At 51.4% G+C, this 12897-nt stretch overlaps 1 protein-coding gene across 1 annotated transcript; it reads left to right on the plus strand.

Annotated features, from left to right (window-relative positions):
* The first annotated feature begins 1403 nt into the window (after nt 1-1403).
* Tulp1 (TUB like protein 1) lies at nt 1404-12885 on the plus strand. The gene is made up of 15 exons (XM_051187115.1): nt 1404-1506; nt 1620-1671; nt 2011-2092; nt 2194-2350; nt 2646-2791; nt 3601-3696; nt 3782-3907; nt 4153-4271; nt 7223-7228; nt 7314-7484; nt 7627-7739; nt 9557-9668; nt 9747-9845; nt 10588-10759; nt 12751-12885. The coding sequence occupies exons 1-15, from the start codon at nt 1460-1462 to the stop codon at nt 12882-12884; spliced, it is 1632 nt and encodes a 543-aa protein (XP_051043072.1). The 5' UTR covers nt 1404-1459; the 3' UTR covers nt 12885.
* The last annotated feature ends 12 nt before the right edge of the window (nt 12886-12897 follow it).

Consider the following 12897-nt stretch of genomic DNA (forward strand, 5'->3'; position numbering starts at 1 on the left):
AAGTCTTCAAGCTTGGCAGGAAGCACTTTTACCCACCACACCATCTTGCCAGTCCTTGTTTTTTGTTTTGTTGTTAAGATTTATTTTTATTAGGTTTTTTGAGGGGCAGGAGAGGTGGCTCAGTGGTTAAAGACCCAGGTTCAGTTCCTAACACCTACATGGTAACGTACAACCATCGGTAACTCTAGCCCCTAGGGATTTGACGCCCTCCTCTGGCCTCTGTGAGCTCTAACATACATTCAAGTAAACATATGCATAATAAATAAATACAAAAACACTCTCAAAAAAACTAAAAACATTACAACTCTTTTTTGAAAATCGTGTGTGTGTGTGTGTGTGTGTGTGTGTGTGTGTGTGTGTGTGCAGGTGCCAAGGGTGCTAGCAGTACCAGATCCCCTGGATCTGGATTACAGGCCATTGTGAGCTGCCCAGCAAGGGTGCTGGGACTGGAACTTAGGCCCTGGGCAAAAGCAGCAAGTGCTCTTGGACACTGAACCCCCTCCCCTGCCAACTTATTTGGAGGCAGGTTTTTGCAAGCAGCCCTGGCTGATTTCCAGCACCCAGCCAGGCCTTTGCTTCCAGAGTGCTAGAATTAGAAGTGTGAACCACCACAGCCAGGTTTTTTGTTTTGTTTCTTAAGATGGGGGAAGTGATCTCGAATTTGTGATCCGCCTACCTCAGCCTAACATGTATTGAAATTATAGGCATATGCTCCCAAGCCCAGTATTACTCATCATCTAAAATATCTAAAATTGTCTGTTAAAGCCAGGTGGTGGTGGTAAACACCATTAATCCTAGCACTCAGGAGTCAGAGGCAGTTGGATCTCTGTGAGTTCGAGGCCAGCCTGGTCTACAGAATTCCAGGCCAGGCTCCAAAGCTATATAGAGAAATCCTGTCTCAGAAAACAAAACAAAACCTGTCAAAATGGCCAAAACGGCTCATACATGGCACTTGCTAATACCCACAAATTAACCACAAATTAATTGACTGTCCCTCACACCTCTGTACACATCCAATAAATAAATGCAAAATTTTAAAAATAAGCATATCTCAGGCTGAATATGTTATCACATGCTGGAAACCCTGGCACTCTGGAGACTGGGGTGTCTCTGCTTCCAGGCCAGCCTGCACAGGGAGACCCTGTTGGGGGGTTGGGGACAACGTGGAGAACACCGTCTTGCCTTCTGTTCTTCAGCACGGGCCTCCATTAACAGGTTACATAGGGAAGGAGTGTGGTACCCTGTCCTTCAGGTTGTTGGGCTGGGGAGAGCTGGGGATCCAGAGCCTCCCCTGGATGCCTGAGTTCATAGGCTGAGCCACTAGAGGTGAGCCTCTAGTCTGAGCTGCTCTGAGCTGAGAAGCTCTGAGCTGAGATTAGCGAGTGAAGAGCACAGGCTGTGAGCTGCAAGGCATTGGAGAGGAGTGACCAGTGACAGGCGACAGGAACACAGGAGTACCATGCCACTTCAGGAGGAGACCCTCCGGGAAGTGTGGGCCTCAGACAGGTGGGAGCCCCGCATCGTCCCATCTGAAACTCAGGTCATAGTTACAGGGCCATGGTGGTGTGGGAGGGAGAAAAAAGCAAGAAGGGCACAATCTGATTTCCTTGTACCCTCAGTGGCCATGAAGAGGACTGGCTGAGCCCGGAGCCCCAGCTGCGCCCCAAGCAGGTATGTTACCAGGCTTGGAGTTTGGAAAAAAGGCACAAAGGTGCCTTGCGGTGTGCACAGGGGAGGGGTTGTATGGGACCGGTCCAGGCCACCACCATCTGCAGCCCTTTACCTGAAGAGCCTAGAAAAAGAAAGTGCGTTTAGGACATGGGGCACGCAGGAGGACTTGGGGGCTTTGGGTCTTGGAAGTGACTATCGTACATATCTGAGTCATCCATAATGAGAAGGGGCTGCAGCATCCCTTGGGATAATCCGAGGCTATTTGTGGCGGCTCCAAGGGATTAAAGGGGGATGGGAGCCCTAGAGTCCCCTTCTCTCCTCGTGACCCCTATTCCACAGCGACCCATCCAGGGACAGAAGTTGAGGAAGAAGAAGTCTGAGACCCCTGAGTCTCCAGTATCCAAGCCCCGAAGAGCTGGAGGTAACTCCTGGGGATGCGCGGGAGGGTGCGGGCCGGGGAGGCTGAAGTGGGGAATCCTGCACTGGGGGCCAGGACCCTGCTCAGCCTGACATCTGGCCCAGCTGGGCGCAAGAAGCTCGAAGAGCCACCGGCAGACCCCATCGAGGCACACACTGCGCCCACAGTCTACGCCAAGTTCCTTCGGGACCCCGAGGCCAAGAAGCGGGACCCCCGGGAAACCTTCCTGGTTGCCCGCGCCCCAGATGTGGGAGGCGGTGAGTGAGGCAGAGAGAGGGAGGGCCGGTGGGAGCTGACCTGGAGAAGCAGGCGTCAAGGCGTCAACCACCTGGGCACACAGAAGGAAACTGAGGCAGCAGAGGTCCAAGCTTTGGCCTTGAGCTACAGCTAGTAGCTGGAGTACCCCAGATGGGGATGATGATGGTGGGAAGGCAGGTGGGGGAAGGTGACAGGGAGGCAGAGCAGGGTGCTTGCCACCGCAACCCAGTGCAGGAAGGTGCAGGAGGTCCAGCAGCATCCCGCAGGTACAGGACCTCTGGAGCCTGTGTTACAAGAGTCTTCTCTCCATAGAAGAAGATTCCGAGGATTCGGATGACGATGATGAAGAAGAGGAGGAAGAGAGGAAAAAAGAGAAAAGCTCTCTGCCTCCCAGGAAGGCACCCAAAGAGAGAGAGAAGAAAGCCAAGGTCCTAGGTCCGCGGGGTAGGTGCAGGGAGCATCCAGGGACCCATGGGCGGGCAAAAAGAGTCCCTGGGGAGGGGTGCGGGTGAGTACCCAAAGTTCCCTGGCACCTCGTGCAAAGGCTGTGCCTCCCCTGGCCCTCTATCTTCATTGATAGTCCCTGAGGAGAACCCTGCTTTCTTTGTGGGCTTTTGACTCAACGGGGATTAGTGTTATAATTTGTTTTGTTTTGTTTTTGGAGACAGGGTTTCTCTGTGTAGCCCAGGCTGTCCTGGAACTCACTCTGTAGACCAGACTGGCCTCAAACTCAGAGATCTGCCTGCCTCTGCCTCCTGGGTGCTGGGAGTAAAGGCTTGTGCCACTAACACCACCTGGCTAGCATTGTGGTTTTTATTAAGTAGATGAAAAGAAAGAAAGAAAGAAATGAAGGAAGGAACAAAGGAAGAAGGAATGAAGGAACAAAGGGAGGGAGGGAACTGTGGCTAAAGACACAGGCTGCAGGCCTGGAAGGTTTGGTCACAAATGTGCAGGAGGCTGGGACCTGGTCTTTGTGGAAAGGCAGAGAGCAGGGGCTGGGGAGAGTCCCTGGAGGGGAGGCTAGAGGAACAGTGAGAGGCTGAAGTGAGGGCCCGGCACCCCTCACTCACTCACGCCTTCCACGCCAGATGATTTTTCAGACTCAGAAGAAAGTAACATCAGACCCACAGACCACAGAGTCACCTGTCTGGCTTTCAGCACCGGGGACTGGAAGCTGGATGAGGGGGTTAGAAGGAGTTCCACAGCCCCAATAGCTCCTTTTCTTCTTGATCCCCCAAACCTCCTATTCCCAGGGGACCCAGGAAGCCCTGAAGCCCCCCGGAAACTGCCCCGCCCCAAGAAGAAGGAGGCAGGGGAGGGAACCAAGCTGAAAAAGGCAAAGAAGAAAGGTAACGGGGTAAGAGGCAGACTGGCGGAGGACAGCAGGTGCTGAGTGTGTTGAGATGGTGACCCCTTCTTATACCCTCTCTGAAGGAGCTGGGGAGGCTGACAAGGAACCGGAACCCTCAAGGAGCCCAGCAGCCCCGAGAAAGAAGGTCCCAGCAGCCATGTTCCTGGTTGGGGAAGGTGGCCCGCCTGAGAAGGATGTGAAGATGAAAGGTGGGTGGCTGAAGGGTGTGGGGACAGGGACTGTGGAGGCGTGAGGGAAAGCACTGGATCACATGGGGGCCTTGACACCCTGGTCTGCTCTGACAGCTGTGTGGCCCTAAGCGGGAGGGAGGCCTTTCTGTGGCCAGAACCTTTTTATGGCTGTGGAGAGGATGAAAGGGACACACCACACGGGTGTTGGGAACACCTGGCCAATCAGGTTGAGGGGTCTACAGCTTTTCCCCCTCCATGCTCAGGGCCTCCCAAAGGCTCAGAGGACAAGAAGAAGGAGGAAGAGGAGGAGGAGGGAGAGGAGGAACCTGCAGCGATGAGGAACAGCAACCAGAAGGGCAAAGCGAAAGGAAAAGGCAGAAAGGTTGTCACCCGAAGGGCAGGTGTGGGAGACTTTGGGGTGAGGATTGGCTCCCCATTCGGGTCTGGGCACAAGGCCCGGGAACCCTGGGCTCATGGGACAGTAGAGTCATGGCTCAGGCCACCATGGGCTTTATATACTCTACTGTCCAAGGCTCCCCTCTGCAGCCCAATGTCTTCTCACTCACCAGTGAGAAGTGTTAAACAGGGAGGCTGAGCACACAGCAGCTGGACTCTGGTTTTTTGGGAGGGTGGAGGTCAGGGGAGCCCAGGGGAGCCTGGAACCTCAGCTCTTTCTCTCTCTACTGGTACTGGGATTACAGGTGTGAGTCCATGTCTGGCTTCTGTGAGGCGTCTATTTTATACATCTCTGGGGACACAGGGTGGCTGGGGGTGGGCTAGCAGGACCAGTTGTTAAACATTTCCACTCTGCTGCTCTGAGTTCACCCCTCAGGACCGCTTATCCTCCCAGCCAGCAAACAGCTCTAGCTCCAAGTGCAAACAACCCCAGCACATGACAGGCAGAGGCAGTAGGGTCAGGTGTTCAGAAGAGCTGACCTCAGCTACATGATGAGGTTGAGGTCAGCCTGACCTACCTGAGACCCTGTCTCCAAAAATAAAACTGGGCTGGAGAGATGGCTCAGCAGTTGAGAGAGCACTGGGTGCTCTTGCAGAGGACCCAGGTTTGAGTCCCAGCACCCACGTGGCTCCTCACCTTTGTAACTCCACCTGCAGGGGATCTGATGTCCCTGAGGCTCACAGTCCATTCTGATTTGACATCTTCTACTGTTAAGACATGTTGCTAAGGACTTTGAATGACAACTTGTGCACACACTCCGCAGACAAGGAGGCCTGGCTGAGAGCATTAACACTCTCCTCTAAAGCCCGAGGGTGTGGTGGTGGCACACACCTTTCATCCCAGCACTCAGGAGGCAGAGGCAGGATGATCTCAGTGAGTTCAATCAAGGTCAGCGTGGTCTACAGAACAAGTTCCAGGACAAGCTCCAAAACTACACAGAGAAACCCAGTCTCATAAAACAAAAAACCAAACCCAAACAACAATCCCCTCTCTGTACAAGAGCCAGCCCTGGTCAAGCTTTGTGGGTTTAATAGTTTGTGTAGGAGAGGCAGGTCCTCAGCAATGGATTTGCATTAACCAAGATCACTGCTGCTGATGTCCAGGGTATTTTATCCCAGGTGGAAACAGCACTCCATACCGCAGGCCTTTGAAATTCACAGGTGTAGAAATGTTTGAGTAAGTGTCAACTTTTCTCACCTCACATTCCAGACATAGTCTTGTGTTTCCCAGGTTTCTTCTGGAGAAGGCTGGAGTACAGTCAAGATGGTCATTTGTCCCTTGGCCCAGGGCCCTAGGCTGTGCTTTACCACACACAGTGTAGAGCTGCCCCCAGCAGAAGGCTCCTGGGTAAAGCCTGTGAAGCCTAAGGTGCTGAAGCCCCTGATAGGTCAGTTGCTCCCCTGAGGGATTGGAGTCCCAGCTCCTCTCACAGAGCAGCAGGAGAAAGGGCACCTGGTCTCTGCCTCCTTCTGTAACCAAAGTATTAGGAGGAAATTCTCCAAGAGCCAAGTAAGCTGACAGGTTTATGAGTCAGCTGTGTCTTGCTGTGTAACAAATGGTCTCCAAGCTTTAGTATCTTCAAATAAGGAGCCAGCTTTCCTACCTAGTTTCTAAGGGTCATAAATCTAGGGACAGCTTCGTAGAACTATGTGGGCTCAAGGTGTCACACCAGGCTGTAGTCACCTGAAAAAAAAAAAAAAACTGCCTAGGAATGGACAATTCGTTTCTTAAGTGGTTCAGTCATGGTTGTTGGTTGGAGGCCTCTCTTCCTCTCCATATAGATCTCTCCAGTAGCATTGGCTTGACCCCGGTTTCTATGTAAGAGGAACAGCTACCCAGTATGTTAATGAGAATGCAAAGAGTCAATATTTGGAGAGTTAGGCATGGTGTTACACAACTCTACTCCAAGCACTGGAGTTGCAGAGTGAGTTTGAAGCCAGCCTTGGCCTTAAAGTGAAACCCTATTTTGCTGGGTGGTGGTGTCACACACCTATGGTCCCAGCACTCAGGAGGCAGGGAGGCAGAGGCAGTTGGATCTCTGTGAGTTCGAGGCCAGCCTGGTCTATAGAGCTAATTCCAGGACAGGCTCCAAAGCAATACAGAGAAACCCTGTCTGGAAAAACCAAACCAAACCAAAACAAAACAAAACAACAACAACAACAACAAACCCCTATTTCAAATAAATAAAATAGGGGCTGAAGAGATGGCTCAGCAGTTAAGAGAATTTCCTGCTCTCACAGACGACCCTGGTTCAGTTCCCAGTACTCAAGTGATGGCTTTCAACAATTTATAATGCCAGTTCCAAGGGATCCTGTACCTTCTTCTGTACCTTCTTCTGGCCTCTAAAGATACCAGGCACACATGTAGTTCAGAGACAGACACACAGACAAAACACTCACATACAGTACAAACAAAACAAAACAAAACAAAACAAAAACACTACCACCACTATCACAACAGGGCCAGTTGTGCTTGGTAGCTCATAGCTGTCATCCCAGCACTCGGGAGGTGAAGGCAGGAGGATCAGAAGTTTGAGGTCAGTCTCCACAACATAGTGAGTTCAAGGCCAGCCTAAGCCTTGAACCCTATCTTTAAAAATGAAACTGGGGTTGCAGAGATAGCTTACAGGTTAAGAGCACTGGCTGCTCTTCCAGAGGACCAGGGTTCAATTCCCAGCACAATATCTGCAACTCCAACAAACATGCATGCAGGCAAAACACCAATGCACCAAAATAAGTCTGGGCTCAAGCTGAATAGTCACAATAAATCACAAAATTCCAGAGCCTTCTATTGTGAGGTTGGGCTGCTGAAGCTGTGGGTAATGGAGGCACCTCAGCTTCCAGGTCTGGATACTAGACCTCTCTTTCTCCCTCCAGAAGGTGGTGAGTGGTGGCCTGTCCTTCCTGGGGTGCAGAAGGGGACCTACGGAGTGGGGTATCCTGGCTGATGCACCATCTGCCCATGCAGAAGGAGGAGAGGGCCCCATCTCCCCCCGTGGAAGTGGGTGAACCCCGGGAGTTTGTGCTTCAGCCAGCGCCCCAGGGCAAGGCAGTGCGCTGCCGGCTGACTCGGGACAAGAAGGGCATGGACCGCGGCATGTACCCATCATACTTCCTGCATCTGGACACGGAGAAGAAGGTCCTGAGGAATGGGCTGCTAGGACTGGGGAATGGGATCTAGGGATGGGGGGTATTTAAGGCTGGGGACAGTGTCTAGGACCTGCCTGGTCCCCCAGCTCCATCTGCCTCACCCTGTCACCTCTCTGTCCCCTTCTCCGAAGGTGTTCCTCTTAGCTGGCAGAAAACGCAAGCGCAGTAAGACAGCCAACTACCTCATCTCCAGAGACCCTACCAACTTGTCCAGAGGAGGGGAGGATTTTGTTGGAAAGCTGAGGTGAGGATGCTCCTGGGCCACTGTCAGTCACTTCTGTCCCACTGTGGCTGGTGGAGTGTTCCACATGGGATGCTCCAGAGACGTCCCTCAGCCTAGGGCATCTCACACTCTGACATACATGGATCTCTCATCTACATGGTTTTGTGACATTGCATGTCAACAACTCCCCAAGGGGTGGAGACTATGTGGTCCTGACCAAGCCTCTCACAGAGATGGACTCTAGCTAGCTCCATGAGGGCAGGGCCAGGCTCATGGCCCATGTCCTGCATAGTGTCTTCTGTAAGGAGGTTTGCTACTGGTGTGGTTTTATAATCCCAGCACTTAGTAAACAGAGAAAAGAGTTCAAGGTCATCTTTGGATGTATAAGGAATTTGGAGCCAGCCTGGGCTACATTACCCACTCCCCCAAAAAAAGAAAAAGAGGAGAGAGAGAGAAAGGGAATGTAGCTCAGTTGGTAGAGTATTTGCTTAATCAGGTTTGGTCCTAGCACCACATAAACTAGGTGTAATGGAACATGTCTGTAAAACCAGCACCAGGAGGCAGAGGCAGAGGCAGGAGGATTCAAGCCCGTCTCAAAAGCAATATTTACTTAGTGAATGAACAAAGGAGACTCGCTGTGACAGGCAGGCTTCCAGTATGGCAACTTGGCTACCACTAGTTAGAAATGACTTGTTTATTTGCGCATTTAATTAAAGGGGGCTTGTCTGTGCCTCAGGCAGAGTTAGTTCTAAGGGCATTCCAAATATAAAGCAGACATCTCATCCTCTTACTAACCAAACTGAGGAGGATTCTAGCTATGTCCTGAGGGCCATTGAGATGGCTCAGGGAGTAAGGGTCCTTGCCACCAAGCCCAAAGACCTGAGTTCAATCCCTGGGACTCACATGATAGAAGGAGAGGGCAGACTCCTGAACGTTGTCCTCTGACCTCTACACATTCAGTAAGTCAACTGACGTGATAATCAACTCAAGGGGGACAGTTGAGACTCTCCTATTTCCTAGGACCACACAGATGAAGCCAAAATTTCAAGGATTTTTTTTGTTTTGTTTGAGACAGGGTTTCTCTGTTTAGTCTGGCTGTCCAGGAACTCAATTGTAGGCCAGGCTAGCCTTGAACTCACAGAGATCCACCTGCCTCTGCCTCCCGAGTGCTGCTGGGACCAAAGGTGTGTGCCACCACTGCATGGCTTTGAATGATTTCTTTTATTCTTTTTTTTTTTTTTTTTTTAATTTTATTAGTCTGAGTTGGCATGTTTGTGTGGAGGTCAGAGGACAACTCTGTTGGATCAGCTGTCTTTCTGTTTTTCTGGGGGTCAAACTGGGGTCCTCAGCCTTGTGCTAGAGTTTAGCACTGAGCCTTACCCCTGATATGTATGTATGTATGTATATATGTATACACATATACATATATATAGATAGATTTTTTTTTTTTTTGAGACAGGGTCTCATGTAATCAGGCTGGGTTGGACCTCACGATGTGTTGGCAGATGGATGACCTTGGATTCCCAATCTTCTGCCTCCACCTGCCAAACACAGCAGTTACTGCCACACCTGGCTCTGTTTTTCTTGCTGCTGGGGATTGAACCTAGAGCCTCAGGCATGCAAGAGAGGTGCTCTACCATGGAGTCCCACAGCCAGACTGTTTCACAATAACAACGATAGCAATAATTTTAAGAGCTCTCCCTTCAAGGGAGGCCTGGATAAGGGCACATGACTCGCTTACTCCCATGACACACTCTGTCCCTTGCTCTTGAATTTCGGGGTAGTGGGAAGGGATTTGGAACCCTCTTACCTCGATCCAACTCTTCTCCCACCCTCAGGTCCAATCTCCTGGGCAACCGCTTCACCGTCTTTGACAACGGGCAGAACCCACAGCGTGGCGGAGGTGTGGACGTGGGGAGCCTGCGCCAGGAACTGGCAGCTGTGGTCTATGTGAGAAAAGCCACTGTCCCCATCATGAGAGGCTCTTCTCAGCTAGGATGTAGCCTGACATCCATTTCTCTCGTTCAGGAAACAAATGTTTTAGGGTTCCGAGGACCCCGTCGCATGACTGTCATCATTCCTGGAATGAACTCGGACAATGAGAGGGTTCCTATCCGGCCCCGAAATGTGAGCTGTGTTCTGTACTGACCCATTCAGGGAGATCAGGGCCAGGAACTCAGCTTGCCCAAGTGGGTCTCCTGCCACAGCTTCCTTCTGGCCACTTGTAGAATGAACTCAGGTTCTCTGTCTCTGAATTCATGCCAAACATGGTGGCACGCTCCTGTAATCCCAGAACTTTGAAGGTAAAGGCAGGCAGATCAGTAATTGAGGGTCATCTCTAGCTACACATGGAGGGTTCTAGGCCAGCCTGAGCTACCTGAAGACCTGTCTCAGAGAAGTAAACAACACTGGAGAGATGGCTCAGTAGCACACACTGCTCTTTTGAAGGACTTGAGTTTGTTTTAGAGGGGTTGGGTGGGAGGTTGTTGTTTCTGAGGCAGATCTCACTGTGTAGACCAGGCTGGCCTTGAACTCACAGAGATCTGCCTGGCTCTGCCTCCAGAGCACTGGGGTGAAAGGCGTGAGCCACCGTGAAGCAACAAGAACCCTATGAAGCTTTAATTCCCATGGAAGAAGGTAGACAGCAGAGAGTGATTGGGACAAACGAGCAAAGGGTGGGAGATGGTGGAAGGTGGCAAGTGCTATGGGGAAGCCAAGAGAGACAGAGTGGGACAGCTGAGGTACACGCCTGTCACACAGGTTTCAATATCAGGCCTCAGTGACATAGGGCGAACTGCCCCCAGGGGTGCAGGTGAGCCATCTTCAGCGCCTGTAACCGTCCTTTGTCACCTCCCCTTGGGTACCCCAGTCCAGTGATGGGCTATTGGTGCGCTGGCAGAACAAGACACTGGAAAGCCTCATCGAACTACATAACAAACCACCCATCTGGAACGAAGACAGTGGCTCCTACACCCTCAACTTCCAGGGCCGGGTCACCCAGGCCTCAGTCAAGAACTTTCAGATTGTGCACGCTGATGACCGTAAGTATTTGAGGGCTCCCTCTCTCTCTCTCCCTCTCTACTCTGGATGGGAGGGGGCTCAGGTAGTCCAAGCAGAAGTCTTGGGGTTCACTAGTATAACTTATTGATGGACCAGGACCCCTGGGTAGATGCTGGGACATTCCCAATGGTATTGTGATGAGGGGAGGGGTAAGTTGCTGGAAGCTGGAAAACACCTAGAATCTAAGCCCTTCATGTGGAGGAGGAGGTGGGGCTCAAGGCCACACAGAAGAGATGAGAGAGTTAAAACTTATTGTTCTCAAGATAATTATCTAAGGCAAGGTCTCACTATATAGCCCTGGCTGTCCTAAAACTATCTATGAGGACCAGGTTAGCCTCAGACTCACAGCGATCCCAACCATGACTGGCTAAAATAGAAGATTGTCTTCTTTGGTGGTATAGGGATGGTTTTTTGAGACAGGGTTTCTTTGTTAACATGTCTTGGAAATCTTTATAGACCAGGCTAGCCTGGAGCTTGCAGAGATCCACCTGCCTCTGCCTCTGGAGTGCTGGGATTAAAGGCGTGTACCACCACACCCAGCAATGGTTATCTTTTAAGAACAGGATTGTTAGGGTTTGGGAGGAAGTGAACACCACCTTCTATGTCTGTGTATAAAGTCAGAGGACAACCTGCCAGGGTCACTTCTCTCCCCTCATCAGTTGAGCCCTAGGAATCAGATTCAGGTCATCAGACTTGGTTCCATGCACCGAGAGTACGAAATATGGACCATGCATTTCTAAGTGCCTGCATTATTTCTTTTTTTTAAAGATTCATTTATTTTGGTTTTCCAAGACAGGTTCTCTGTGAAACAGTCCTGGATGTCCCAGAACTCACTTTGTAGGTCTACAAGTTCGAATGGCTTCGAACTTGCAGAGAACCTCCTGCCTCTGCCTCCTGAGTGCTTAAACCATCTCCTGGTTTAAGATTTACTGTTTGCATGTGTATGCTCCTGCATGAATTATGTGCACCTTCTGTGTGCAGGTGACCACAGAGGCCAGAGGGTGTCTGATTCCCCTGGAACTAGAGTCACAGGCCCTTATATGGGTGCTGGGTCCTCTGTAAGAGTCCTAAGTGCTCTTAACTGCAGAGCCTTCTCACTGATTGCCCCTGGGGGCTTAGGGAAATGAGTTCTCCAAAGCACAAATGTGCCTGTTGTAAACTCAGGCTAGAGTACTACACAAAGGACTCCAGGGCTAGAGGGTTTGGCCTTTATCATGAAGTCCCACACCCCCATTCTGTCCTAGAGCTGTCCCCACTCCCTAGTGTCCCCTGGCATTAGGACTGCTCACCAGGTCAGTTCCTGTGGGAGCCTGGCCAAGGTGGAGGGGTTTTGTTTTAGAGCAGCTTCCTATACTTATGCATACTAGGAGAGAGGTGCTGAGATCCAGGCTGAGAAGCCTGTTGGGTGGTCTGGCCTAGGGGTCCTAACCGGGGTGACCAGCCTGGTCCTCACAGACATATTCAGGAGAGCCAGGGCATTTGGGAGGGAGGTAGCAGGAGAATTAGGAATTCAAACCCAGCCTTGGCTACACAAAGAAAGAGTAGGGAGAAAGAGAGGGAAGGGTGGGGGAAGAGATTGATTGATAGATTGATTGAGGGAACACCTAGTTACAGAGGGACCTGAACCTGTGTCAAATGTGGGCCTTATGGACTGGGGACTGGTCAGAGGAATGAGGCCAAAAGACAACAGAAAGATGTGAGGGAAGGGTTCTGGTTTGTCAGGGTCCTGAACTGCTAGATAACAGGTTTGCTGTAGCCCTGGGCAGCAGCTGATAAGGTGGGGCTCCTGCTCTGCTGACTTGGTGTGACAGACCCTACATAGGTGGGGCTCGTCGGATGACACAGAAAGGGGAAGGTAGCACGAGGCTGCCTGGGGGCTGTGAGTCCAAATCAAGGAGAAAGACCCCCCTCCCGGTGTTAAGGGGTTACCTGCCAAGATGGGCCCCGAGGTCACCCCACTGTCTGTTCACAGCCGACTATATAGTGTTGCAGTTCGGCCGTGTGGCTGAGGACGCCTTCACTCTGGACTACCGGTACCCGCTGTGCGCCCTGCAAGCCTTCGCCATCGCCCTCTCCAGCTTCGACGGGAAGCTGGCCTGCGAGTGACCCCTCAGCTCTG

The sequence above is a fragment of the Phodopus roborovskii genome, unplaced genomic scaffold (assembly GCF_943737965.1).
Source record: "Phodopus roborovskii unplaced genomic scaffold, PHOROB, whole genome shotgun sequence".
Classification (NCBI taxonomy): domain Eukaryota; kingdom Metazoa; phylum Chordata; class Mammalia; order Rodentia; family Cricetidae; genus Phodopus; species Phodopus roborovskii.